Below are 24,520 nucleotides of genomic sequence, written 5' to 3'. Positions count from 1 at the left end.
GCAGACTGTCGCGGACATGGCTGCTCTACCTCAGCCCGCGGGCCAGCGAGGTCAGGGTGGCTGCGTGCCCCATCCCCCTCGTCACGTCACCCCGCCGTGCCGTGGCCCCGGGGCAGGCAGGAGCAGCGTGCCAGCCAGGAGGCACCGGGTCACCCTCGCTGATCACCTGCCCCAGCTTCATTCCTCCGCGGCACAGTCACGAGTGCCGGGTGCTGCCGAGCCCTTTTGTTTTCCTGGGCACAGCATCCCACGGAGACGTCCCCATGCCGGGGAGCAGCCCCTGCCACGGGACAAGCCAGGGAGACCACCGCTGCCTGGCAGACCCGGAGCCTTCAGCCTGCGCCCTGTCGCGAGCTGAGCCTGGGGCTCCGCCGTGCCCAAGGACCCGGCTGCCCGGCCGGGCTTCCAGTGCCCGGGGTTCGAGCCCTGCCCCTGGGGAAGCCTTTTCCACCCGCTGCTGAAACGCGGGGGTCTCGGGGGGTCCTCCTGGGGCCCAGCCTGCCCCTTCCTTCCCCTTGTGGTGGGGAGCCAGGAGGCCAGCAGACCCGAGCAATCCTCCCCAACACGCCGCGGACACCCTCCGGCTTTATTGCCCAGGGGACACGGCCTGCCCCACCGTCTCCCTGACCCGTGTGCCACCACCAGGGGCCTGGGGAGAAGATCGCAGTGGGGGACACTCCCTGGAGATGCTGAGACTCACTGCCAGGAACATGGGAGAGCAGAAACCTCTCCTGGGGGGGTCCCCACGCTCTCCCCAGAGCCACAGGGCAGCAACAAGCTGCTGGATGGTGCCCGTGGGACCCTCCGCTGCCAAGGAGCAACCGCAGGGCTGATGGGCACAGGGCAACTCCTCCTTGAGCCTGGGGACAGGTGGCAGAGGGCTGCCACAACCTCCTTGCCAGAGCCAGTGGCTCCCAGGGATGTCCCTCAGCTGTCCCTTGGCTGCTGGTCTGAGCTCCATGGCACCTTCAGGCATGTGGGGAGCACGGCGCAGCGTGCTGTCAGCCCAGGCTTGGTGTCTTCTGCAGCGAGGAAGACGTGGGCATGAGTTCAGAGTGAGTTGGTGACACGAGGGCCAGCAGGACAAGGTGTGAGGAGCTACTGGAGAGAGTCCAGCGGAGGGCTACAAGGATGATGAGGGGACTGGAGCATCTCTCCTACGAGGAGAGGCTGAGGGAGCTGGGCTTGTTCAGCCTGGAGAAGAGAAGGCTGAGAGGGGACCTTATAAATGCTTATAAATATCTGCAGGGTGGGGGTCAGGAGGACGGGGCCAGACTCTTTCCAGTGGTGCCCAGCGACAGGACAAGGGGCAACGGGCACAAACTGAAGCAGAGGAAGCTCCAGCTGAAGATGAGGAAGAACTTCTTCCCTCTGAGGGTGACGGAGCCCTGGCCCAGGCTGCCCAGGGAGGCTGTGGAGTCTCCTTCTCTGGAGATATTCCAGCCCCGCCTGGCCGCGGTGCTGTGCAGCCTGCTGTGGGTGACCCTGCTTGGGCAGGGGGTTGGGCTGGGTGACCCACAGAGGGCCCTGCCAACCCCTGACATTCTGGGATTCTGTGTCTGCGGTGCAGGAGTGGCTGGGAGGGGGATGCTACTGGTGTCACCGGCCCTGCCAGGAGCAATTGGGCCCATGATACCCCCCGTGTTGCCCCCCAGATCCCGTTTGCCCTGGCAGCACCGTGGCTGCGGGTGCAGAGGCTCACACCGAGATAACCCCTGACGTGGGCTGGGGTGACGCAGGACGGGGACTGGTGGGGCTCTGGGCACCGCCAGCCTCCCCCAGACAGCGCCAGGTCCCGGCTGGCTCTGCTCTCGGGACGAGCACTGCAAGGGGACCCCCAGCTCCCCCCTGGGCGCAGCGGGCTGTGGGGTGCCCACGGGGGGAGCGGGGTGTGGACCGGGAGGAACCGCATCCGGGGGGCTCAGTGCGGGCACAGCCCGTGGCTGGCGGCTCCCCGCTCGGCTGCTCCGTCCGACCAGTTTAACCAGTGTTGGCTGGGAAAGAGAAAGTGGTGGTTGCTGGGGCCCTGCCCTGCGGAGTTGGGGGTACAGCTGGCTGCCCCCCTCCCCCTCGCAGCACCCCGGGGGGGGTTGGCCACCCAGCAGCTTGGGGACAGCGGCCAGTGCCAACCTCTGGGCACCCAGCGGGCACCACGCGCTGGCACCGGGGTCCCCTCCCAGCACCCCTCCCGCACCCCCCAGCATCCCCAGCTGGGCGTCCGGGGGTGGGACGGGACCCCTCGCTGCCCCCAGCCCCAGCAGCTCCACAGGGCCCCGGGCCCCGCCGTCCCGCAGCCGGGACTGCCACCTGCCGGCACCGGGACCGCGGGCACCGGCACCCACGGGCACGGCCCCATGCACACCGGGACCCACGGCCACCGGGACCACGGCCACAGCCCCACGGGCACCAGGACCCGCGGGCACTGGGACCCACGGCCACAGCCCCACGGGCACCAGGACCCGCGGGCACTGGGACCCACGGCCACAGCCCCACGGCCACCGGGACCCACGGGCACTGGGACCCACGGGCACGGCCCCACGGGCACGGGGACCCACAGGCACCGGGACCCACGGCCACAGCCCCACAGCCACGGCTCCCCATGGCCACAGCTACCGGTCCCCACGGCCACCACTCCCTGCGACCACCGCCCCTCATGGTCACGGTCCACACGGACCCACGGCCACTGCTCCCCACGGCTGCTGCTCCGCTCCCGGCACCAGACGGGCAGGCACCCGGGGCCCCCAAGACCCCAGCCCCGGCAAGACGGCAGCCCCGGGGGACGGGCAGGGATGTGGGCAGCTGGAGTGGGCAGGAGACCCCCGAGCCCTGCCCCACAGCCCCAGGGCCCTGCCAGCTTGGGAGGCTGGGGACCCCTCCGAGGGTGATGCGATGCTGCGGGTTGGGGATGCTCTGACTTCTGCGGGGGGGGGTGGTGGCTGCCCCCCTGGCTGGGGACTTCTGGGTTGGACCCCTTCCTCCCCTCCTCCTCCTCGCCAGGACAGAGGGGCAGAGCCAGCCCAGCCTCAGCTTCGCCCGGTGCCACCCCATCAGCCCTGGACGCGGTGCCCGTCTCGACACAACCCACGGCAGGGCCAGAAGGGCCCCAGCAGCACCAGTTCACCCAGCCTTTTCCCCAGGCCATGGCCATGGCACGGCGGTTCCCGGCTGGGCCCTTCCCCTCTTCAAAGCCCTCTCTGCTCCGTCGCTTCGTTTCAGCACATTTTATTTGCGAAGACAAAAAGGCATGGAACAAACACAGCCATTGAAAAAACATGTACATCATGGGACCGAAATAACTTACACTATTTACAGGGACACACCAAGGTATAAAATTTACGTACACGCCTTGTCCTCTGGCAAGCCCAGACCGCGGGGCTGGGCCGCACGACCCAGCAGAGAAAAAAAAGCCTTCACAAGAGCTGGCCCTTAGAAAAACGGCTCCCAGCAAGAAAAGGCACCTGCGCTGTGCGATGCTTGTGCAGCGGGAAGGGGTGACGGAGCAGGCGCCGCGACGTTGCAGCTGCCCGCGCCCTGCCGCGGGGCTGGACCCCAGGGTGCTGGGTCTGGCAGAGCTGTCACGGGTGAAGGGACGAGCCCGCGGGCAGGAGGAAGGCGCGGGGCTGTGCTTTTTTGGGGGTGAGACTCAGGAGTCCAGGCCAGGGCTTGGGGGGAGGTTAGGGCAGTGCTGGGCTCCCTCCCAGTTACAGCTGGAGCACCAATGCAGCGCGTGGAGGGGTCCCCTGCCCTCCCCGGGAGGGTGACGGGGTCTCGGGGAGGGAGTGCAGGCTGCAGGATGGAGCAAAGCTCCAGCGGGAAGATGTGGGGGCCCTGTGCACTGCAGGGATCAGACCTGGACCCCTTCGCCCAGCATGGGAGAGGGGAAGGATGGGTCTGGGGGCACTGGGAGAGCACCCTGGGGAGCAGGCGCTGGGTCTGGGGGCACTGGGAGAGCACCCTGGGGAGCAGGCGCTGGGTCTGGGGGCACTGGGAGAGCGCCCTGGGGAGCAGGCGCTGGGTCTGGGGGCACTGGGAGAGCACCCTGGGGAGCAGGCGCTGGGTCTGGGGGCACTGGGAGAGCACCCTGGGGAGCAGGCGCTGGGTCTGGGGGCACTGGGAGAGCACCCTGGGGAGCAGGCGCTGGGTCTGGGGGCACTGGGAGAGCGCCCTGGGGAGCAGGCGCTGGGTCTGGGGGCACTGGGAGAGCACCCTGGGTCTGGGGGCACTGGGAGAGCACCCTGGGGAGCAGGCAGGGGTCTGCAGCACCAGGGCAGGAGGCAGCGTCGGAGCCCCCAAAGCAGCCGCGCTCGGAGGTCCTGGGGAGGAACAACGTACCTGGGGGGTCGGGACCCCGGTGCTGCAGAGCAGCCGATGCTGGGCCAGCCTGTCCTCCTGCACCTCGAGAGCTGCGGGTGCTGGGGAGGGGACAGTGCCCAGGCTCCCTGGGGGCTCACAGTGGTTCGGGGGCTCCTGTGTTGTCTCCACTCCTTGCGTGCAAAGCCGGGCTCGGGGCCAGTGCTGCACCCCCGGCCGAGGTGGGAGCTGGCCCCGGTGTGCTGGAGGGAGCAGACCCGTGGAACAAAAGTCCTGGTGGTCCAAGCCCACGGCCCCAGTCCGAGCTCTGAAGGCCCAGAGCCCAAGGGGCCACCCTCGCTAGCCCGCCTGCACGGTGGGACCTTGTGCTTTAGTGCTTGGGGGAACCTCCCCCCCCCCCCCAAGCTGACAGCGTGGGTCAGAGCTGCGAGCCCCTTCCCCAACCCCGCTGTGCCAGGGGAGGGGGGCACAGCCCTGCGTCGGCTCCCCGGCCCCGAGCAGGGGGGAGTCCGGGGGCTCCAGGGTTACCCTGGTTTACGTTCAGTGCCTGGGACGGGATCCAGATTCATCTGTGTTTTGGGGGTGAAAAATCAGACATCACACACGAGAACCAGCCTCTCCCACAGACCACCCCCAGCCCGGACAGAGGCTGTCACAGCACCGGTTCCTGCTGCTCCGGGCTGCCACCGACCCGCAGCAGGCTCTGGAACGGAGGGCCAGGACCAGCCCACTCCAGCGACGAGCTCTCCATGGACGCTTCCCAGACAGGAGGGGCTTCCCTGCACCCACAGAGAGCATCCGTGAGAGCAGAGGCAGGGACACAGGCTGAGCTGAGCCTGTCAGGGGTCCCTCCCCGCCCTTCGAAGGGACAAGCGGGACCCCCTCCCGGCTGCAAATCAACCCAATAACGAACAGCAACGACGCCGAGCCCCAGCCCAAGCACCCCACAAAATCTCAGCGCTGCGACTCAGCTGGGGGGGTCCCCCTGCAAGGGGAGAGCTGGGAGCGCAGGGGGGAGCAGGACCCTGGTCCTGCCGCGCTGCCCGGAGGGGACACGAGGGGTGGCTCAGCCGTGCAGCGAGGCGGGGGCGAGGCCGCGTGTCCCCGGGACGAGTTCAAGCGTCAAAACCACAACAGATAAACAATGAAGAGAAGAAAAAACTGAAAACACAAACTCCCCGCCCCATCCCCAAAACGAAACCCAGTGACGACAGCACCCAGCTTGCACCGTGAGGTAGCTAAACCAGATCAACACCCGAGAAACGCTCTCCCGCGCGGGAAACGCCGACCCACGCAGACCCTACGACGCACACACGCGCAGACACGCAGAGCTGTGGGCTCACAGCCACCCCTCGCTTCAAGCCCCCCCGCCCCATGCTGTGCCACCGCACCCAGCTCCCGCAGCCCGCAGCATCCTCGAAGCCCCCCAGCGCGCCGCTGGACGTGGCAGCGAGGGGGATGCTCAGCACCATCCCGGAGCAGCCGCTCGGCCCCAGGAAGTCAAGCAAGGCCCTCGCAGCCCACGCAGAGAAACGGGTGGAGAAAGGCAAGGGGGGGTCCGACCCCGAGCCCCCGAAGAGCGGCGAGAGGCGTGCGGGCAGGCGCGGGAGGTGGTGGTGGTGCAGATACCGATGCACGCGGTACACCTGGCTGCAGGCAGTCACGCACCCCCCGGCCAAGCAGAGCTTGAAGCGGCTGAGGATGGCACAGGGAAACCCTCCCCAAGACCTCCGGGCGTTCCTCGGGCAGGCACGGTGCCCCGCGCGTCTTCACTCGCCCTCTCCAGACCCGCAGGGTGCACAGCCCTGCCTCTCCGCAGTTCCCACGCGGGGGAAATCCCACGCTCCAGCTGGAATGGTTCCAGTTGGAATGGTTTTAACCAGGGGCTGGTGGCAAATGGTCCCGGGCCGGTCCACGAGTCACCATGGTTGGAGAGAGCCGAGGGAAAACGGTCTGTGCTTTGTGGGGCAGGTCCTGGAGCCCCTGGGCTCTGAGATCTCGGTTCAGTGCTGGTGGGATCACGTGGAGAAATCCTTAAATTTGAGTTCAAACGCTGCTTCTTCTGTGACCGAAGGGAAGTGAGAGCATGTGAGGGATGAGCAGCACTCCAGGGTCTCCTGGGCCATCCCGCAAGAAGCCGAGCCTGGCCCAGGACAGGATGGAGCAGGGCATGGTCCCAGGGGCCACAGGAGAGACGGAGGGAAGTTCCAGTGTGAGACCAGGGCCCTGCCAGCCCCTTACACAGGAGAGGAGGAGGAGGGAGCCTGGAGAAGCTGCATCCTTTGGGACACACTCCTGGATGGAGCCCGCAGGCTTTTATGGAGGTTGGATTGTGCAAGATCTTCCACTGCAGGATTGTCCTTCCAGCACGGGGTGGATCAGGGGACTTGTGCGAGACCAGGGTGTGCAACCCCTTCCTCGCCCCGCGCCCGGCACAGCCGACTCCTTCCTGGCCCGAACTCCGGCTGCTCTGTGCCTTGCTGGGCTCCTCCCGCTCCCGGATCCACAGGGGCCGGCGGGCCAAACCCAAGCGAGCCCCCTCCCCGGCAGCAGGCTGAGAGCAGAGCCTGCAGGAAGGATTTACAGCTCCCAGGGATGGCAAAACAAGATGGGCCACAGGGGTGGGGTTGACAAATCCAGCCTTGGCTTCTTTGTCCTGTGATCTTGCTTTGTCCTTCCCTCTCCAGGGGGTTAACATGCTGCAGGAACCCACCACAAAACCCCTGCCGAGGGCCAAGGTGTCAAGAGCAGGGTGAAGCAGCCCCTCCCTTCCCCACCGCAGAGCAGGGTGGGCACACGGAGCAGAGCTCGAGAGCTGAGGGTCAGCCGAGTTGACGACTGGGGTTTGGAGAACGTCAAAGGGAACTGCAGCAGGTTTGTCTGGAAGTTGTCTGATGCAGATCTTCCCAGGCTTGCTGAACCTCCATGGCTGGGACATGGCAAAGGAGCTCAGAGGTGCACGCCTCCAGTTGCTGGGGACAGGTAGACGGAGGATGGGGAATGATGGGACTACCTGGAAATCCTTCTGTAGAGCCCCAGAGAAGAGAGGCTGTCCCCCGAGTAACATCTCCAAAGCAGCAGCCCCTCTAGGCCATGGTCCTGGCCAGCAGACACCAAATGTCCTCATGGCCGTGGAGTGGAGAAAGACTCCTGCAGGAACCAGCCCTGGAGCCAACAGAGATGGAAGCAGCACAGCACTGTGGAGGCCACATGAGCCCACAGTGGCAGGAGGGAACTGGGTGTCTCTGAGAAGGAGCCAAGGAGATCTGACCCCTAGAAGTCCTGGCAGATGTTGCAGCATGGTGGATGAGAACAGAGGTGAAACATTTCCTGGTCACTGGAAAACCATCAAGAAACCTCAGGAGGAGTGAAGGTGCCCCATGGAGCTGCCTCCTCACGGGAGCTGGCAGTGCTCAAAGTACCAGATGGGACATTGTCCACCCCGTTGGGTCAGGCACAGAGAAATCCCTATCCCTGGGCCGAGCTGCTGTAGATGACGGGGTCTTGGTAGAAAGGGAGAGGTACCCTGACCTTCACCCTCCCGTCAGGTCTTCCAGTCTTTTGGCAGTTCTTAGTTCGACCCTGCGGGCAGCCTCCTCCCGCTCCAGAGCTTCACTGTCAAGTCGCTGAGAAACAAAGGCGAGACGGACGGCGTGACCCCGGGCTTCCCGCAGGAGCCCCACAGACGCGCTGCAGAGCCGCACCGCGAGGAGGACCGCTGCCCGCCCCCAGCCCACGGCAGCATGCAGCCCTCACGGCTTCCAGGCCCTTTTCTCTTGGCAGGAGGTTGCCCCATCCGTTTCGGGGAGCAGGCAGGCCCAGTGGGGCTCAGCCTCCAGCTCACCCCACTGGCAGAAGCTGGGGACAAAGGGAAGGGGTGACCCCGCCAGCAGGACTCCTGCACCCCTTGAGTGAGCTCCAGCTGGGTGGAAGCAGTGACACGGCAGGGAGTTGCTGTGCTTGGTCTCCCCAGGGCGTGGGATGCTTCGGGGGTGGCTGCTAGCTCCCGCCCCACCATCCATGCAAGCCACGGCTTCCATGGAGCTGCCACAGTAGATGTGGGCACTGAGCAAGGGAAAAAAAGAACCCCAAGCAAACCGAAACAAGGTGGGGGTATGGCTGGGACAAAGGGGCAAGTCACTTCTAGCAAAGATTTATCAAGTGGGGAAAAACGCAAAATAGTTTCATACCGTGAAGAAGCAGCTCAGACCAGAGAGAAAGAAAGAAAAAGAGAGGAGCAAAAGCAAGCAACAGAGAGAAAGACAGAGGGAGAAAGAGATGGAGAGAAAGAGAAAAGGAGAGAAAAGACAGAAGAAGAGTGCATGAGCGAGAGAGTCAGAGAGAGCAGGAGGGTCAAGGCAGACTAGTAGCACGGCCCTTTATGGCAAGGACGCGTCGTGGAAGGCAAGGGGTGAGCCCAGGCACGTAATTCCATAACTTTACCCGGCAGTCACTGTGGCACAGATGGGAGGTGGGGAGGAGCAGAGACAGAGAGAGACAGAGAAAAAGGAAGGGAGAAAAGGGACATGGTCGAAAAGAGGGTATCAGAGTCTTGCTGCCAAAGAGCTCCCCGAGAGCAGCAGAGGATGCCCAGCCCTGGGGAAGAGGGGTCCCTGCGTGGGGGATCACCCAGGGCATCACCGGCACATGGGCAGGGGACGGCCGGGGAGCAGCTCTTGGCACTGCGGTGGGCAGGCCGCGCCATGGGGCAGGCTGAGGGTGGCAAGATGAGATGAAGGAGTGGAGGGACTACAAAGCTGCGAGATTCCCCCCTTCCCTCCTTCCACGCTCCCTGCTCCCTCAGAGCAAACCCACCCAGGCCCGGGGATGACAGGTCAACCCGGGGGTCTCCCACCTCCCTGGGGGGCTCTGGGGAGCAGAAAGCCCAGGGCTCACCTGGAGGCAGTGAAGATGTGCTTCGAGTTGGTGCAGATGGCATTGATGGGGCTGTCATGCCCCTTGATCTCCCCAACCGGGGTGAAGGTATCCACATTCCAGACTTTGATCATGCCTCCTCGGCAGGCACTCAGCACCATGGGGCGGCCAGGGATGAAGGCCAGGGCGCACACCCAGTCCTTGTGGGCATTGGGGATTTGCTGTAGGTACAAGCACAGAGCGGGGATCATGACCAGCCTCATCTGGAGCACCACCAGCAGCCTCATGCACCCAACCTGGGAGGCTCAGACCCTCACTGTTGCCCTGGGGCTGATCTGGATCATGGGGCTAGTGATGCACGGTTAGGAGGCCAAAGGGATGGATTCAAAAGTCAGGGCTTGATTTGTCCCCTGGGCAGGAGACAACAATTGTCTCTTCAGAGAGGAACACACCACCTGGCACTGCAAGTGATGCCGGGGCAGCTGGCAACCCTGAGTGCCCTGCAGCACAGATTTATGGGGGTAGAGAAGCCACCCTGCACGTGCACTGCCAGATTCCCGGGAATGGGAGTGTCCTCCCTCGTTAGCTCCGTGCAGGACACTGGCACCAGGTCCCTGAACAAAGGTCCCCCCAAACCCCCAGCAGCAACACTCCTCTGCCCCACGTTACCCCGAGGACCTGTGCTGTATGCTCCCCTCCAGACCTGGATAAGTTCCTGCTGCTCCAGATCCCACTTCTTTATGCCGTTGTCCCTGGAGCCGCTGAAGAGGACGTCCCCCTGGATGGCCAAGCACTCGATGCCGTCATAGTGAGGGGGCTCAAAGTTGTGAGTGGGGCCAATATTGCCCACCATGCCCTCAGCAATCTCAAACACCTGGGAGGAAAACAGCGGGTGAGAGACCCCAAGTGGCACTGGAAACAGAGCTGACCTTTTCTTGGAGAACTTGGCCATCACCCTCTGTTTTCCAGGCTCAGGCACCTAGAGTGATGCTGGAAAAGGGAGTGGGCATTGGCCAGTGGAGGCTTTTTCGGGGCTGAGGTCTTGCCAGGGGTCCTGCCACCATCGGGCACATTTGCCACCAGAGACAGTCCCCGCTCTGCTGCATTTTACTCATGGTGAGTTGTCACACCCTCCATGAGCCAACCTAACAGCTTGCAGCTGTCAGAAGAGTGGGATCCTGCCTCCCTCATCATCTCACCATCTCTCTTCATTTCTCTGGTTGCAGCTCCAATTCAACCTGTTAAAAATCAGCAAAAACCTAGAAAGAAGGGGCAACCTGCTGTGCTGGAGCTGCGAACGAGCAGGCACAAAGCATCTGCATCAGGGAGGAGAATCGAGCAGAACAGGGTGAGCTGCTCATCTGGGTCTGCCATAACATCCAAGCACCAGCCAGGGAGCCGGAGGGATGAGAGAAACGCAAATCCATCTCCAGAGGTGCATTTGTATTGCGGACCAAGCCAAAGGCAAGATTTGGAGTGAGGACATATGCAAAAACCTCACAGGCAGAGGTGAAAAGAGAAACTGGGCTCAGATTTCAGGAGGAGAGAAGAGACCTTTGGAGCTGCCAGCAGCGCTCCAGGCTCGGGGAGGAGTGGCTGGAGAGCTGCCCGGCGGAAAAGGATCTTGGGGTGTTGGTCGACAGCCGGCTGAACATGAGCCAGCAGTGTGCCCAGGTGGCCAAGAAGGCCAATGGCATCCTGGCTTGGATCAGGAATGGTGTGGCCAGCAGGAGCAGGGCAGGGATCGTGTCCCTGTACTTGGCACTGGTGAGGCCACACCTCGAGTGCTGTGTTCAGCTTTGGGCCCCCCACCACAAGAAGGACATGGAGGGGCTGGAGCGTGTCCAGAGAAGGGCAGCCAGGCTGGGGAGGGGGCTGCAGAACAAGTCTGATGGGGACCGGCTGAGGGAGCTGGGGCTGCTCAGTCTGGAGAAGAGAAGGCTGAGGGGAGACCTTCTCGCTCTCTGCAGCTCCCTGACAGGAGGGTGCAGTGAGGGGAGGTTGGTCTCTGCTCACACCTAACTAGTGCTAGGATGAGAGGCAATGGCCTCAAGTTGCATCAGGGGAGGTGTAGGTTGGATATCAGGAAAAATTTCTTTACTGAAAGAGTGGTCAGGCATTGGACCAGGCTGCCCAGGGCAGTGGTGGACTCCCCATCCCAGGAGGCGGTCAAAAAATGTGTTGACATGACACTTCAGGACATGGTTTAGCAACCTTACTGATTCTACGATTCCATGATTCTACGATCTGGGCTTCCCTACAGGACACAGGGCTGTGTTCTCCAAGCAGGACAGTACCTTGACGTAGTGATCTTTGGAGCCTGTCACCACCAGGTCGTGGTTGCTCGCCGTCTGGTTTACTGTGAGACACATCACCGGCCCGATGTGGCCACTCAGCTTCCCGACGGGCTGCAACCTGAGTTCAACAACAAGGGTCAGGCAGCTGCCCCCCGGCTGCCCAAGCTCCTCCGAGAGCCTCTCCCAGGTGGAGACCCCCACAGCCCCGGAGCCCCCCGGCAGGGGCTGTTCCCCTGGGGGACTGTGAGCAGGGACACCCCTCTTGCTGGCGATGCCAGGGAAGGAAGGCAGCCTCGGGGCACACCGACGTCTGGCTACAGAGCCTGGGCTGTGGCAAGGGGTCAGCAGCCCAGCGCCCACCTGGCAGGGAGGGGTGCAAGGGGAAGACCAGGTGGTGACTGCTCCTCGTCCCACACGTCCTTCCCCTTCCTCTAAACTCTGCCCAGACCACGGACAAAACCCCCACCCCACGCAGCTCCACTGCTGCTCATCTCACCCCTTGGGTCCCACAGGAAAGGGTCCTGAAAGTCCTGACTCCAGGCAACTTCCATTGCTAAAAAGGCTTTGGCTTTCCCTGGGGGGAGTCATTTCAGGCCCTTCCGAGCAGACAGTGACACCCGCAAGCTGTCCTGCCCACCCCAGCACTACCCCTCACCTGCTCAGCTCCCAGATGCGGACGGAGTTACCAGTGGCAGCATAGAGCATGGTGCCAGTGGGGTTGAGAGCAATCTGGTTGATCTGGTGCTCCCCCTGCCCACCGGTGACGGTGCGGGTGGTGGTCCCGGCACACGCATCCCCGGAGATCACCTGGCCAGAAGATCTAAGGCAGAGAGAGGTCAAGGGCGGGGAGGATGAGTGGAGATCAGAGCCGTTGAGGAACGCGTGGGGCTGTTGGCTCCAGGCTGGCAGGCGGGTCCCATGTTGGGGAAGGGCCCTAGGGCTATCACCATCTCTCTGGCCACGATGGGATCAACGAGACCTCTGTCCCCGAGGCCAGTGCCCTGCTTGCAGAGGGAGCCAAGATGTTGGGTGCGTGCATAACATGGAGCATCCTGCCCCTGTTTCCGTTTGAGGGCTGCTCTTCTCTCCTCCCACTCCTCTTTGCTTCCTACAGAAAAGCTGCCTAGTGCTGGTGGTCAGCACAGGGAGCCAGAGGTATTTGGCCTCTGCACCAAGCGAGAAGCACCTTCAGGCCCGGGCAGATGAGCTGAGGCTGGATGAAGAAAAGCACTCTGTGCTCGAGCGAGCTGGTAACCCTGGTCTGCCATACTCTCCTAATGTTTGAGCCCTGCTCCAGACCAGCAGACCACAGCTACAGTCTGTCCCGTGCTCCTTTCTGATCCTCAGACTCCTCATAAAGATCAGAGTTTCCCACTGGAGAGCCTGTGACTGGCTCAGCCACGATGCTTTTAGGGGCTGTGCCTCCTCTACGGAGCTACTGGCTCTCTTGGCCACCCCTAGCAGGAGCTGCAAACCTCTTCAAAGCTCTTTACCCTGAGCCTTCGCTGCGGGAGGTCCCCACGGGTCCCCTCAGCCCAAGCGCTCTCCCAGCCTCCCTACTGCCTAAGGATGCAGCCCTGCAAACTGGCACTGCAGCAGCGGGTACTTGGCCCTGGCCCCAGCCCCAGCAGGTCCTGGGATGGGCGTCTGCAAAGCCAGAGCTGCCCGCGGTGCCCAAGGTCCCCCTGAGCTGCTCCCGCCTGCCACGTACGTGAGGGTGCGGATGCAGCGCGCCGAGTCCCGGATGTCCCACACTTTGATGTACGACGTGGACACGGTGAACACCAGTCCCGTGTGGCCGCAGTACTTGATGGAAACCACGTTGTTCGGGTGACCCTTGAGGGAAGCGATTTCTTGGCCCGTCACCAGGTTCCACATTTTGCAGCTCCGGTCTGCGGGAGGAGGAATGTGCCCAAGAGTGTCAGGCTGGGGAGGGGGGGTTGGTCCCTTGGGGGCAATACCCCTCCTGAGCATTGGCTCCCCCCACCCACAGTGCCAGAGGAAGGGAGCCAGCCCCAGCACCAGGGCATTGCAGGGCAAGGCTCAGCACTGAGGGCAGGAGACAGGCCCAGGAGAAACCATCCCATGGTGGCCGGCACTTCACGTATTCCCCCGCGCCAGCCTGCTCCCACAGCACCTGCAGGCCAGCAGCCCCCACGTCCTCCCTGTCCACCACGCACCTTTGGACCCGGTGAAGAGCAGCTCGTCGGTGGCATCCAGGCAGAGCACAGGCTTGGTGTGTCCTTCTGCCACGGAGACGCACTGCAGCGGGGCTGTCCGGGCATTCTTGGTGCCACCCACCGGGTTAATGATGCCCCTTGGTGGGAGAGAAAGAAGCAGCGTGGTGGGGGGGGGTGTGGAAAGGCACCGCACTGCACAGCCCCAGGGGCACGAGAGAGCACGATCTGCCTCACCCCCAGCACCTTCCACCGCCTGGCAGTGCCATGGGCCCCTCCACCTGCACCCGGCTCGTCTGAGCAAAGGGCTCTGTGGCAACCCCGGGGATCCCCCCAGGAGCAGCCCCTGCCTACTGCCTCTGCCCCACCAGTACAGACTGGGAAAGAGGGGGCTGTCCCGCGGGCTGTGCTATCCTGCTGAACCTCTCACGCCTGGCCAGCGCAGACCCAAGGAGCCAGGAGACCCAGCGCATCGCTTCTCGGGTCAGTCTGGGACAAACCGGCCTGAAGCCCTGCTGGGATAAACGTTTCAGGGTCTCCACATCCAGCACTCCCGTTCCTCGGAGGCTGCCAGCCTGTGGCAGGGGACATTTGGACACAGGGCCCCGCTCCTTTCTACAAGACCACAAGGATGACAAAGGACAGCATCGGCATTTGCCCCCAGCGTCCCTGTCGCAACGGCTGCGGAAGCCCTGCACCCACCGCTGGCTCTGGGCAGGAGAGGACCTACCCCTGCCAGACCTTCCCTGAGGGACGCCTGCGACCTGTCCCTCTGGTCATGGCATCTGCCAATGCCTCTGCCTCCGCAGTGCTCAGGGTGCTGAGGAGCAGCAGCCCTGACCTTCCAGACCCTGGAGGATGCTCTCCCCATGCACGTCCACCAATGGCTCTTCCCATCTGGCACCCCAAAGCCCAGCATCTGTGGGGCCTCGGGTTGCGCTAATCTCTTCTTATAACCAGGGAAACTGAGGCACGGGGCTGGAGCAGGGCCACGTAAGGTTTGCGTTAGTCATGAGGACAAACACAGGCTCATTAATTTGGGTTTGGAAATCACACGCATGTGATCTCCCTTTCTCAGCTGGAAGCTGTGCTTACAAACTCCAGTTACGCAGCCCTCCCCTGACCCCTGGAGTTTCCACCAGTCTGGAGGTGACACTGAATCGAAATGGAAATCCCGGTTCCTCAGGGTGAGAAGTTATGGATGGACTTTGGTTGCTGCCTGACTGTGGAGTGCCCAACGTGACGCAGCCCAGACCCGTCCGGTGCCACCGCCGAAGTGACCGGGTGCAATGCCAGGGGACACCCGGGTGCCAGGGGGGCTGATGTTCCTACAGGATGGGGGAAAGGCGGCCTTCATGCTGGGAAACCTGCGTAGGCAGGAGGGTGTAGTGGGACAAGCCCAGGAGCACCTTAACCCCGAGGCTGAGCTCTGCACCGCAGTTTGACTCAGCTTCTTCGGGGAAGAGATCCACCCACCCACCCACAACCCAGCGCCGGGGCAGCACCACCGGGCGTGGGGAGCACCTGAGCCATTTGCCTGGAAGATGCTTGCAGGCAGGAGACTCTGGGAGTGCCAAGGGTTGCTTGCCCCCTTCCCCAGCATCACACCGTCCTGCTGGAGAGCTGGGGGACAGGGTGGGACACGGCAGCGTCATGCTCACCAGAGCCCATCAGAGACGGAGCAGAACATGCTGCCAGCCCAAACCAGCCAGCGCCCATCGGTGAGCCCAGCACCACGTCTCCAAGGGCTGAGCAGAGCAGGAACGGTTTGAGCTCCCACCCAAGGGGCCAGTGTCAGGCAGGGGAGGTGGCATGCCAGGAGGGGACAACACGCATGAGCTGGGAGGTGGGGGAGAGCAGCAAGGTGCAGGGGGAGCATGCAGGGACAGGGGAGAGCAGACTCGTGAGACAGAGAGAAGGAGGAGGAGAGGAGGAAGGGATAATAAATAGAAAGTTCTCTATACCTCAGCACCTCCGAGACAGAGGAATCGCTGTCATCAGACCTAGGGGCAGAAAATTAGCAGGATTACGGGAGAGAAAACCCAGACTGGAAGAGACAGCAGAGGAGTCGGAGATGGAGGATTGTTATTGCATCCAAGCCAGTGGAGGACAGAGAGAAGGAGGAGAGGAGAAAGGGAGAAAGAGAAGCACACGTGGAGAACCAGGGGACAGGGCAGAGGAGAGGAGAGCATGTGAGGATCAGACAGCAGGTCTCCCTCAGGGAACGTCAGTGCTGCTAGCAGTGCTCCAGGACGAGAGCAGCTGCCCGACCTGCTCACGGGAAGGCTGGAGCAGCATTCGCGGGCTGGTGACAGCCCGTCGGCGTCCTGCGAGCCCCCAGCCCACCTCACCCCGTCCTGCTCCACAGCCTCTTCCAGTGGCCCGAGCCGGGCACCAGCATGCAGGGCTTAGCCAGAGGCCAGGACTGCGAGCTCCTGCAAGCGGCCGGCTCGGAGGGGCCACGCAGCAGGCGGGACAGGGCAAGGGTCCAGCACTGCCCTCGCAGGGCATCTGCTCCTCACGGAGAGGAGCAGAGAGCAAAAACGGTGGCAGGAGGCTGGCTGGAGCCAACCCAGGTCCTGTGCTCCTACACCCCACCGCGGGGCCCGGTACGTGCCATTTGCTGCTATGGAATGGGTCCCCCTCCCCCAGACCCTCCCACCCCACCAGGACTTACTTATCCAAAGCAGACCCCTGGCTCTGGTTGCTCGTGAGACGAGAGAAGACATTGCGGTCGTTGCGCGGACGGGTGGGTGGGGATGAGGGAGGCGTGAAGCCAACGTCCGGAGGCCTGAGCCGGGAAGGATGAGAGGGACACACGACTTGGAAATTGCTCACCTGGCAGCTGCCCGGCCCAGCCAGCATCTCTCCCCGCTCATCCGGGCCACCAAGCCTCTCCCTGCCCATGCCGCCATCTCTCCAGCTCCCGAGCTCACCTGGCAGGCTGCCCACGGTCGTAGGACTTCCTCCTTGTCAGAGGCGAAGTGTCCGAGCCACGAGACTGCCTGGGGCTAAAGCAAGTGAAAGAGAGCAGCGTGGGTGCCTGCCCCCGCGCCGGGATCCCTCCGTGCTGAACACCCATGCCCTTCCCCAGCAGAGCCAAGGAGAAGCTGGGCTGCCTTGGAGTCACAGTCACAAGATCAGAGGATGCCTCGAGTCATCCCACGAGCGCCGAGGCTTGTGGCAACCCAAGAAGCCTCCAGGAAGGCTGAGAACTCAGGGCAGTGAGCTGGGGACCTTTGCACGCCCCCCTTCTTTCTCTCCTCCTGGAGTACCCATGTCTGCATCTGCAGAGGATACCAACGTACTCCTAGACACTCTCCAAGGTCCACTGGAGAAATCCATCACTGCTTGCTGCAGACAAGCCGGGGCAGATGCGGAACTGGTCTCACCCTCACCGCTCTGCAACTCCACAGCCACGGCATAGCTTCCCGCCTGCCGGCCCATGCCTCCACAAACCTCCCAACGCCCAGAGATCCATCACCCCATGCTCACAAGGTGCTTCCTCGCGCGGGCAGGCTGATGGTGCGTGACACCTTCTCCTTGTAGTAGGGGTCTCGGATGGAGAAGCTGATCCCATCCTCTTTGATCTCCATGAGGGACGCCAAAGACTTGGTGATGTTCTTGGTGGAGACGTCCAGCGTGGGTCCCAGACACTCAGCCGACACTGCCTTCATCTGCCCCGAGAGCTTGGGCTCTCCCTAGAGCAGGGCAGAGGGCTCAGGCACAGGCAACACAGGGAGAGGGCAGCAGGAGCAACCAGAGAGCTGCGGAGTGGAGCAGCTCGTGCTCTCTGGCCACAGGAGATCGAGCTCCCCCGGCATCATGCTGGGATGCCCACCACAGGGCCGGCTCTCCGTACGCCAAGCAAACGTGACAGGCTGTGCAGAACAACGGGCTTCCCTCCACCTTTGCCCACCGTGGATGCAGCACTGCACAGGGACCTCCTGGGTGCCCACTCACGTCTGGAGGGTATTGGCTGGTGTGGTGGATGTTTCCCAAGTCCCTGGTGCTTCAGTGGACCACAGGACCAGGAGGCCCAGGTTCCTCCTTGCCTAGAGCTGACCCCACCCAGAGACCACCCCTAATGCCTTATGCCAAGCCTGGCTCTCCAAGGGTCAGACTACGGAGCAGAGGCCCGGAGCACTGCTGAGCAGCGTGCCTCTCCACCCCTCCTCCCATTTCCTGTGATGGGGCCTCACAGAAGGGCCAACTAACCTTGAACTTGAAGTCATCCTGGCTTGCTGAACCCTTCATGGTGAAAGACTGGGAGACGCTGCAAGGAGATGGGAGCAGAGATGGATCTTCAGTGCCAAACTCCTTACAGAAACCCAGTTGCCACTGGCCCACCAGACTTGAGTCACCCCCTGCTCCCCAGCACCCCTTCTCCAAGGTGACCGAGTCTTCACTCCCTGCCAGGGTCTAAGAGACACCTCTGGTCCCGTCTCCAAGGGCTGGGCACCACAGGAAAGCTTAGGTGGGGCTTTGTTCATCCATGTCCATCTGCGAGGCCCTGTGGGTGGCATCAGTCATCCCACCCCACCCCTGGCCTCCCCAGCCACCTCCAGCTCAGGCAGGACTGGGCTGGGCACTCACCTCCCATCTGAAGCCAGGCTGAACTCTGAGACCTCCTCGTCCGTGCTGGTGTAGCCGTTCTCTGTGCAGGAGGGAGACAGCACATCAGCAGCGCAGAGGGGACCCCGTCGTGCCAAGCCCACTCTGAACCGTGCGGTGGAGGGGCAGCCCAGGCAGTCAGAATCACAGAATCATGAAGGTCGGAAAAGACCTCCAAGATCATCAAGTCCAACCATCAACCCATCACCACCGTGCCTATTAAACCATGTCCTGAAGTGTCATGTCTACATGTTTTTTGAACCCCTCCAGGGATGGGGACTCCACCACTGCCCTGGGCAGCCTGGTCCAATGCCTGACCACTCTTTCAGTAAAGAAATTTTTCCCAATATCCAACCTGAACCTCCTCTGACGCAGCTTGAGGCCATTGCCTCTCGTCCTAGCGCTGGTTACTGGGGAGCAGAGACCACCCCCTCCCTCACTCCCCCCTCCTGTCAGGAGCTGCAGAGAGCGAGAAGGTCTCCCCTCAGCCTCCTCTTCTCCAGACTGAACAGCCCCAGCTCCCTCAGCCGCTCCTCGTAAGACTTGTTCACTTGACCCTTCAGTTGAGGGGGGCTGGTCCTTGTCCCTGCTGTGTGGCTGGAGCACACGTCCCCACCCAGCACCACCCTCGAGGCAGTGCTGGGCATGGCAGTCCCTGCTATGGCACCTTCCTGGGGGCTGGTGCGAGTGGGCACCTCACCCCATCCATTCTGAGGATGCACCAGTCCCGGGTCCCACCTTGCTGGACGTTGTGGATCAGGGCCTGCAGCTCGGGGTGCGACTCGGCTTTCTCCCGCAGGGCGTCGAGGATAGCGTGGTTCTGTGAGGCGCCGGTCACGTCTGTCTGCCGCAGGCGCCCTTCCAGCAGGCGTATCTGGGCCTCCTTCTGTGCCACCTGCAGCCCCTGGGGAAGGACGGCCATGCCGTGCCTCAGGAGGGTGCCTCGGGTCCCATCACCACCTCCCCACCCCCACGCCCTGCTGCCCTCCCCAGCTGTGGGAAACCCCATCGTGCATCCGGGTCCCAGCGTGGCTGCGCACCTTGTCGATGGAGGCCTTCAGGAAGTTGTCCAGCAGGAGCCGGGCTTCGGCCAGGGAGCAGGAGCTGATCACCACCGAGGTGTCCGTGGAGTCCAGCTCCTCCTGGAACGGGGAGGGACGGGCGTCAGATGCAGCGGGGGAGCTTTGCCGCTGGGCGTGGGATGGGCAGAATGGGCACCGTGGCCAGCACAGCACCTCCACCGCCAGCACTGCCCAGTCCCCACCCTGGCTCTCCTAGGTCTGCCCAGTGGATGCTGGGGAGATCCAGCCATGGAGATGGCCAACGCAACCCGAAGAGCTTCTGTGTTACTGCAGGAACCCGAGTGCCAACGCTTAATTATTCGCTAATCTGCAGGCACCAGCCTCACCCGACCCCACAGCAGGTCAGGTCACCGGCCCAGAGGCTCTTCTGGATGGACAGCCCCTTCCTCCCCACCAGTCTGGGCGACACTGGGGACCAGCTGGGGACCGCACGCAGCCTCTGGCCAGGCCGCAGCCACTAGAGGGCAGCCGGGAGCCGCCCGGCGCCTCTGCGCTGTGCCCAGCGCCTGGACCGGACCCAAAACCTGCAGGGCTGCTGCTGGAAACAAAGCCCGTCCTCCCCGGGATGCTGCCAGCTCACGAAGCTCCCACGGGGACAAGTGACCACCAGCCCCATGGGCAGGAGGGGGGCTGCAGCTTCCCCAAATCCCGAGGTGGTGGGGCGCGGGCCACCAGCAGCCTGTCCATGGACCCACCAGCAGCCTGTGCATGGACCCACCAGCAGCCTGTGCATGGACCCACCAGCAGCCTGCCCATGGACCCACCAGCAGCCTGCGCATGGACCCACCAGCAGCCTGTGCATGGACCCACCAGCAGCCTGCCCATGGACCCACCAGCAGCCTGTGCATGGACCCACCAGCAGCCTGTCCATGGACCTACCAGCAGCCTGTGCATGGACCCACCATCAGCCTGCCCATGGACCCACAAGCAGCCTGCCCATGGACCCACCAGTAGCCTGTCCATGGACCCACCAGCAGCCTGTCCGTGGACATGCAAGGACCTGGCCGCACTCCTCTCCACAATTAACCGCTTAACGAGAAGCGACTGTGTGGGTGCAGCCCCACGGCGTGTGCGGCACAGCTCAGAGGAGGACTTGGGGACTCCCAGCCCGGCCACGCCCGAGGACACCCTCAGCTCCCAGGGATGCTCCTGCTGTCTCCCCGCCAGCTGGGCCCAGTCCAGCCACCCACCTTGGTCTCCTCGATCTGCATGATGGTGGCCTGGCAGTCGGAAATGCTGTCGTTGATGTAGTCAATGTTGGCCCCCAGCACCTCGATCTCCTCGTTGAGCTCCTGCAGCCCCTTCTGCTCCTTGGGGCTCTCTGCCTGCAGCTTTGCCCTCTTGCCCAGCAATGCCTCCTGCAGCAGTGCCAGCTCCTCGCGTTTCTGGGGGAAGAGGGAGTGGGATCGGCACTGTCGGTGCGGCTGTCCCCCTGCCCCGCACCCACCACCCAGCCCTCTCTGTCCCCAGCGCCAGTGTCACCTTGATGAGTCGCTCCATGTCAGCCTCCAGGTTGACAATGGTCATCCTCTGCATGACGATGTCAAAGATGCGCCGCTCCAGCGACTGCCACTTGAGGCGGGCGGCTTTGCTGAAGGTCTGGCTCGTCCCCTTCTTGGGGAACTTCTTCCTACAGCCGGAGGGGAGAAAACGCACGTGGGCGATGGGCCTGGAGAGCTGTGCTTGGCCCAAAAGGATGCCTGGGCTCCGGCTGGCTGAGAGCGGAGGAGGCATCTGCACCATCTCTGTATTGCCCAACTTTTCCATCACCCCTTAGCAAAGAGAGGGACAAGAGATGAGCCCAACAGGGTTTGTACCGTGGAGCTTCACGCTCATGGAAGGCCAGCACTGGGCTCAAGCCCAAGTGACAGCCAGTCAGGTTGCCAGCACAGCCTGTCACCGGGTCAGTGGTTGAACATGGGCCAAACGCACCACAAGAAGCTGGCCCTCAACCTCTGCCACCAGCCAAGAGCCAGACACGGGAGCCCTGGGACACCTCGCCACCCACCCACGCAGCCCCTGCCCTGACCTGGCGGGCCGAGCCCCATTCACGGAGGACGAGGGGTCTCCCAGGAAGTTGTTGATTTTCCTGTTCCACTGGCGCACGATGCTGGAGACGGAGCGAGCACCGGACTCAGGCTCGGAGGAGGTGGTGCTGGCCGAGACCTCCGCGCCCGAGTCCAGCATGGCCGGCTTCTGGCTCGCCCTGCCCGCGACCCGGTCTGACATGGGCTTCGCGAGACGCCGCAGCGCCGAGACCTGCGCAGAGGAGAGGGTGTCAGACAGGCGTCCCCAGCCCAAACCTGTCGCCGTCACCCCCAGGCCCCTGTGCAACCAAGAGCGGCAGCTCCGGGACCTGAAGCCCCAGGCCCATCTGTGCCCCATGGGCTTTCCCCTTCTCCCTCGCAGCTCATCCCCTGCTGCCGGGCTCGGCTGCCCCAGGACGTGGGCAATTCCTCTGCTCTTTGGGGCAGCCTGCTCCCAGGGCCGGCACTGTCCAGGGGACGCGGTGTCTCTGAGCGACACGCGGAGGCCAGGACCCCCAGAGGGGCTGGGGGCTACGTGGAGGCAACCCCCCCATCCCTCCCCTCACCTCCTGGGTCTTCCTCCGCAGCACTATCTCCTGCTGCCGCTTCTGAGACTCCAGAGCCCGGATCTGAAACTGCACAAGAGAGAGAGAAGCACTCCTGGGGTCCCGCCCAGACACCCCAGCGATGGTCGCAGTGCCGGGGCTCCCACCACCAGCGCTTGGAGCAGTTACTCTGGTGTGACCAGTCTCACTTCTGATTCCAACAGCCCGCAGGTGTCCAGCCGTGGGCTGGCCCCGATGGCACACCGACCCCCGAGCCCGGCGGGGAGCTGACGGCATCTCCCACGGCCGCACTGGGAGCTCTGGGCAGCCCATTCAGCCGGCTCTGCTGGGGCTGCGCAGGCCCTGGTGAGGCCACGGGTGCAGCAGGGCTCTGAGCTTGACCGACTGATGTTTATGAGCACTTCGGAGCGTCAGAGCAGGACAAACAGCCCCCCCAGCCAGCCCAGCTGCCCCCCGCGCGGGGATGCCCAGTGGCACGCAGGCAGGCTGGGCTCTCACCTCCTGCCGCCGCTGCTCCTTCTTCAGTTGCGCGATCTCCCGATTCCTCTTCGTCTCTGCCAGCCTCCTCCGCTGCTGCTCCTCCCGCATCTGCTTCATCAGCGCAACCTGGAAGGGCAAGGTACCGCCTGTCCCACCCACCAGACAGACAGACAGACAGACAGACAGATGTCCTGCACTCGCCACAAAGAGTGGAAACCATCGCTTCTGAGCAGGAAGCCAGACTGCCCCAGGGATGGATGCCCTCCCCACCCTGGTACCTTTGCCTTCTTCATCTCAGCCACCTCCGCCTGCAGCTTCCTCAGCTCCCGCTCGTAGCGGGACTGGTTCTTGAGCAGGCGAGCATGCTCCTTCTGGGCTGCCTGGAGCTTCTGCAGGTCCCGGTTCATCTCCTTCAGCCGCTTCTCATAGTCTGCTTTGATCTTGTTGGCTTTCTCCTCTGTGTAGCACTCCATGGTGCCTGGGGGAGCGAGGAGAGGGCTTGCGATGGCCACGCACACTGGGCTCCTGCCACACCTGCACACCCTGCCTGGAGGCACTGGGCAGTGCCCCCTCCCCACCCCACCAGACCCCCCCGACCCCTCTGCTCTGCCCCATCCCAGGCTGGGGTCTGTCTGGGGCACCCACTGGAAGAGCTGGGTCAGCGCTCAGCGGGGGTGGGGAGGGGGTGACAGCAGGTTACAGCTGCAGACCCAGACCTACAGCCACGTGCACAGGTGATCCTGCCTTGCTGCGCCTACTGTTCCATACACCTCTAGGTCTCTGGGGTCTTCACGTGGCCCCCAGCTTCCCCAGGCGTCCCCACACCTCATGAAGCGGTGTTCAAGGCTAGGAGAGGCTTTGCCTCGCTGTCCTTTCCAGCCACCTCTCCAGCACCAGCAAGGTCAGGAGCTCTTCAGCTCACCAGTCCCTCTCCCCCAGCAAGACAGGCAGGGTCATGGGGGTCCCAGGGGCTCAGGCAGAGCCAGGGGGATAGCAAAGCTCTGCAAGTGCCAGCGTTGAGTGCCGGGGGGCGGGGGGGATGCTTTGGCTCTGAGTCAGCTGGGCAGGAGCAGGGATGGGATCCCAGGGGTGAGGCGGTTCTCACTGAGGTTCTGCAGGACCCGGTCCCGCTCCAGCTGCGTGTCCCGGATCTTGTTCTGCAGCAGGATCAGCTTCTCCTCGTACTGGTGCTTGAGAGTCTGCAGGCGCCGCTGGCTGTTCTCCAGCTCATCAATCAGCTTCTGCTTGATCTCTATCTCGCAAGTGAGGTCCGCCAGGTCGGCCTGGAAATTCACAGCTGGAGACCGGGGGGGGGGAAGACAGTCAGGCTGGGAGGGATGGGACAACATCGCTCCCACAGCCCCACCAAGTCACGGCACAAGGAGATGGTAGAGGGAGACGACGGGAACCCGCATTGCTGGGAAGCGGCAGCACCCCAAAGAGCGCTGGACACTCCCCGCAGCCCCCGGTGCTTTTCTAAGCCCCTCAGAGGAGACGTGGCTGGGGTGTCCCAGCAGACTCTTCCTTCCCAGGACCAGAGCTCGGTGCCAGGAGACACCAGCAAATGTACCCTCCGACCCTGGGCTGCACGCGTGGCTTTACCCTTCTCCTCTGCATCCGAGTCCGAGTCCACCAGGCTCTCTTCGCTGCCCGAGTCCTCATCTTCATCCTCACGTCCATCCTCTTCCTCACAGCCGCTCTCGTCCTGCTCCTCCTCCTCCTAAGAGACGAGTGCCTAACCTCAGCTTGCAGCGTGGCCTTGCCCTTCTCTCTGCGGCTCCTCCCTTCTCCAAACCTGAGCTCACCCCACAGCGATGGGCTGCAGCCCCACAGCGGGACTCAGGCTCTGAGAGGAGCAGCTCTGCGCCCCATCCGTCCTTGCACCCGTCCCCTCCCAGCTGAGCAGCTGGATGCAGTCATCCAACCCGCCCCTCACCTGCACTTCTTGAAACCAAGTCCAAAAAAGACGTGGGCTCCTCGCTCCACAGCGGCTGGGGAGCAGCCAGGTCCCCCCCTGCTCCAGCACCGAGTCCTTAGCTCCACAACACCCCCCAGTCCGCTTGCAGGGCCGGGCTGGGCTTGGCCGCTCTC

At 63.4% G+C, this 24,520-nt stretch overlaps 1 protein-coding gene across 2 annotated transcripts in view; it reads right to left on the bottom strand.

Annotated features, from left to right (window-relative positions):
• Positions 1–4,649: 4,649 nt before the first annotated feature.
• The window catches only part of KIF21B (kinesin family member 21B), a 44,150-nt gene continuing 24,279 nt past the window's right edge, over positions 4,650–24,520 (bottom strand). Inside the window, exons 13-36 of one of the 2 annotated variants that reach the window (XR_012766198.1) lie at positions 24,032–24,149; positions 23,535–23,726; positions 22,708–22,907; positions 22,448–22,555; positions 21,950–22,018; positions 21,386–21,615; positions 20,839–20,986; positions 20,547–20,741; positions 19,315–19,416; positions 19,013–19,178; positions 18,257–18,317; positions 17,879–17,936; positions 17,156–17,361; positions 16,597–16,671; positions 16,338–16,451; positions 15,625–15,663; positions 13,664–13,800; positions 13,195–13,375; positions 12,139–12,303; positions 11,484–11,601; positions 9,890–10,060; positions 9,208–9,407; positions 8,502–8,764; positions 4,650–7,937 (exon numbers count right to left, since the gene is read on the bottom strand). Coding sequence is in view for 1 of the 2 variants with exons in the window: in XM_075442976.1 (XP_075299091.1) it covers positions 7,883–7,937; positions 9,208–9,407; positions 9,890–10,060; positions 11,484–11,601; positions 12,139–12,303; positions 13,195–13,375; positions 13,664–13,800; positions 15,625–15,663; positions 16,338–16,451; positions 16,597–16,671; positions 17,156–17,361; positions 17,879–17,936; positions 18,257–18,317; positions 19,013–19,178; positions 19,315–19,416; positions 20,547–20,741; positions 20,839–20,986; positions 21,386–21,615; positions 21,950–22,018; positions 22,448–22,555; positions 22,708–22,907; positions 23,535–23,726; positions 24,032–24,149 (3,108 nt within the window). In the remaining variant the exon portion in view is untranslated. The remainder of the gene's footprint in view (positions 7,938–8,501; positions 8,765–9,207; positions 9,408–9,889; positions 10,061–11,483; positions 11,602–12,138; positions 12,304–13,194; positions 13,376–13,663; positions 13,801–15,624; positions 15,664–16,337; positions 16,452–16,596; positions 16,672–17,155; positions 17,362–17,878; positions 17,937–18,256; positions 18,318–19,012; positions 19,179–19,314; positions 19,417–20,546; positions 20,742–20,838; positions 20,987–21,385; positions 21,616–21,949; positions 22,019–22,447; positions 22,556–22,707; positions 22,908–23,534; positions 23,727–24,031; positions 24,150–24,520) is intronic. The other variant, XM_075442976.1, reaches the window with a different exon arrangement.

This window comes from Opisthocomus hoazin, chromosome 25 (genome assembly GCF_030867145.1).
Source record: "Opisthocomus hoazin isolate bOpiHoa1 chromosome 25, bOpiHoa1.hap1, whole genome shotgun sequence".
Lineage (NCBI taxonomy): Eukaryota > Metazoa > Chordata > Aves > Opisthocomiformes > Opisthocomidae > Opisthocomus > Opisthocomus hoazin.
This window is presented reverse-complemented; position numbering and strand designations above follow the sequence as displayed.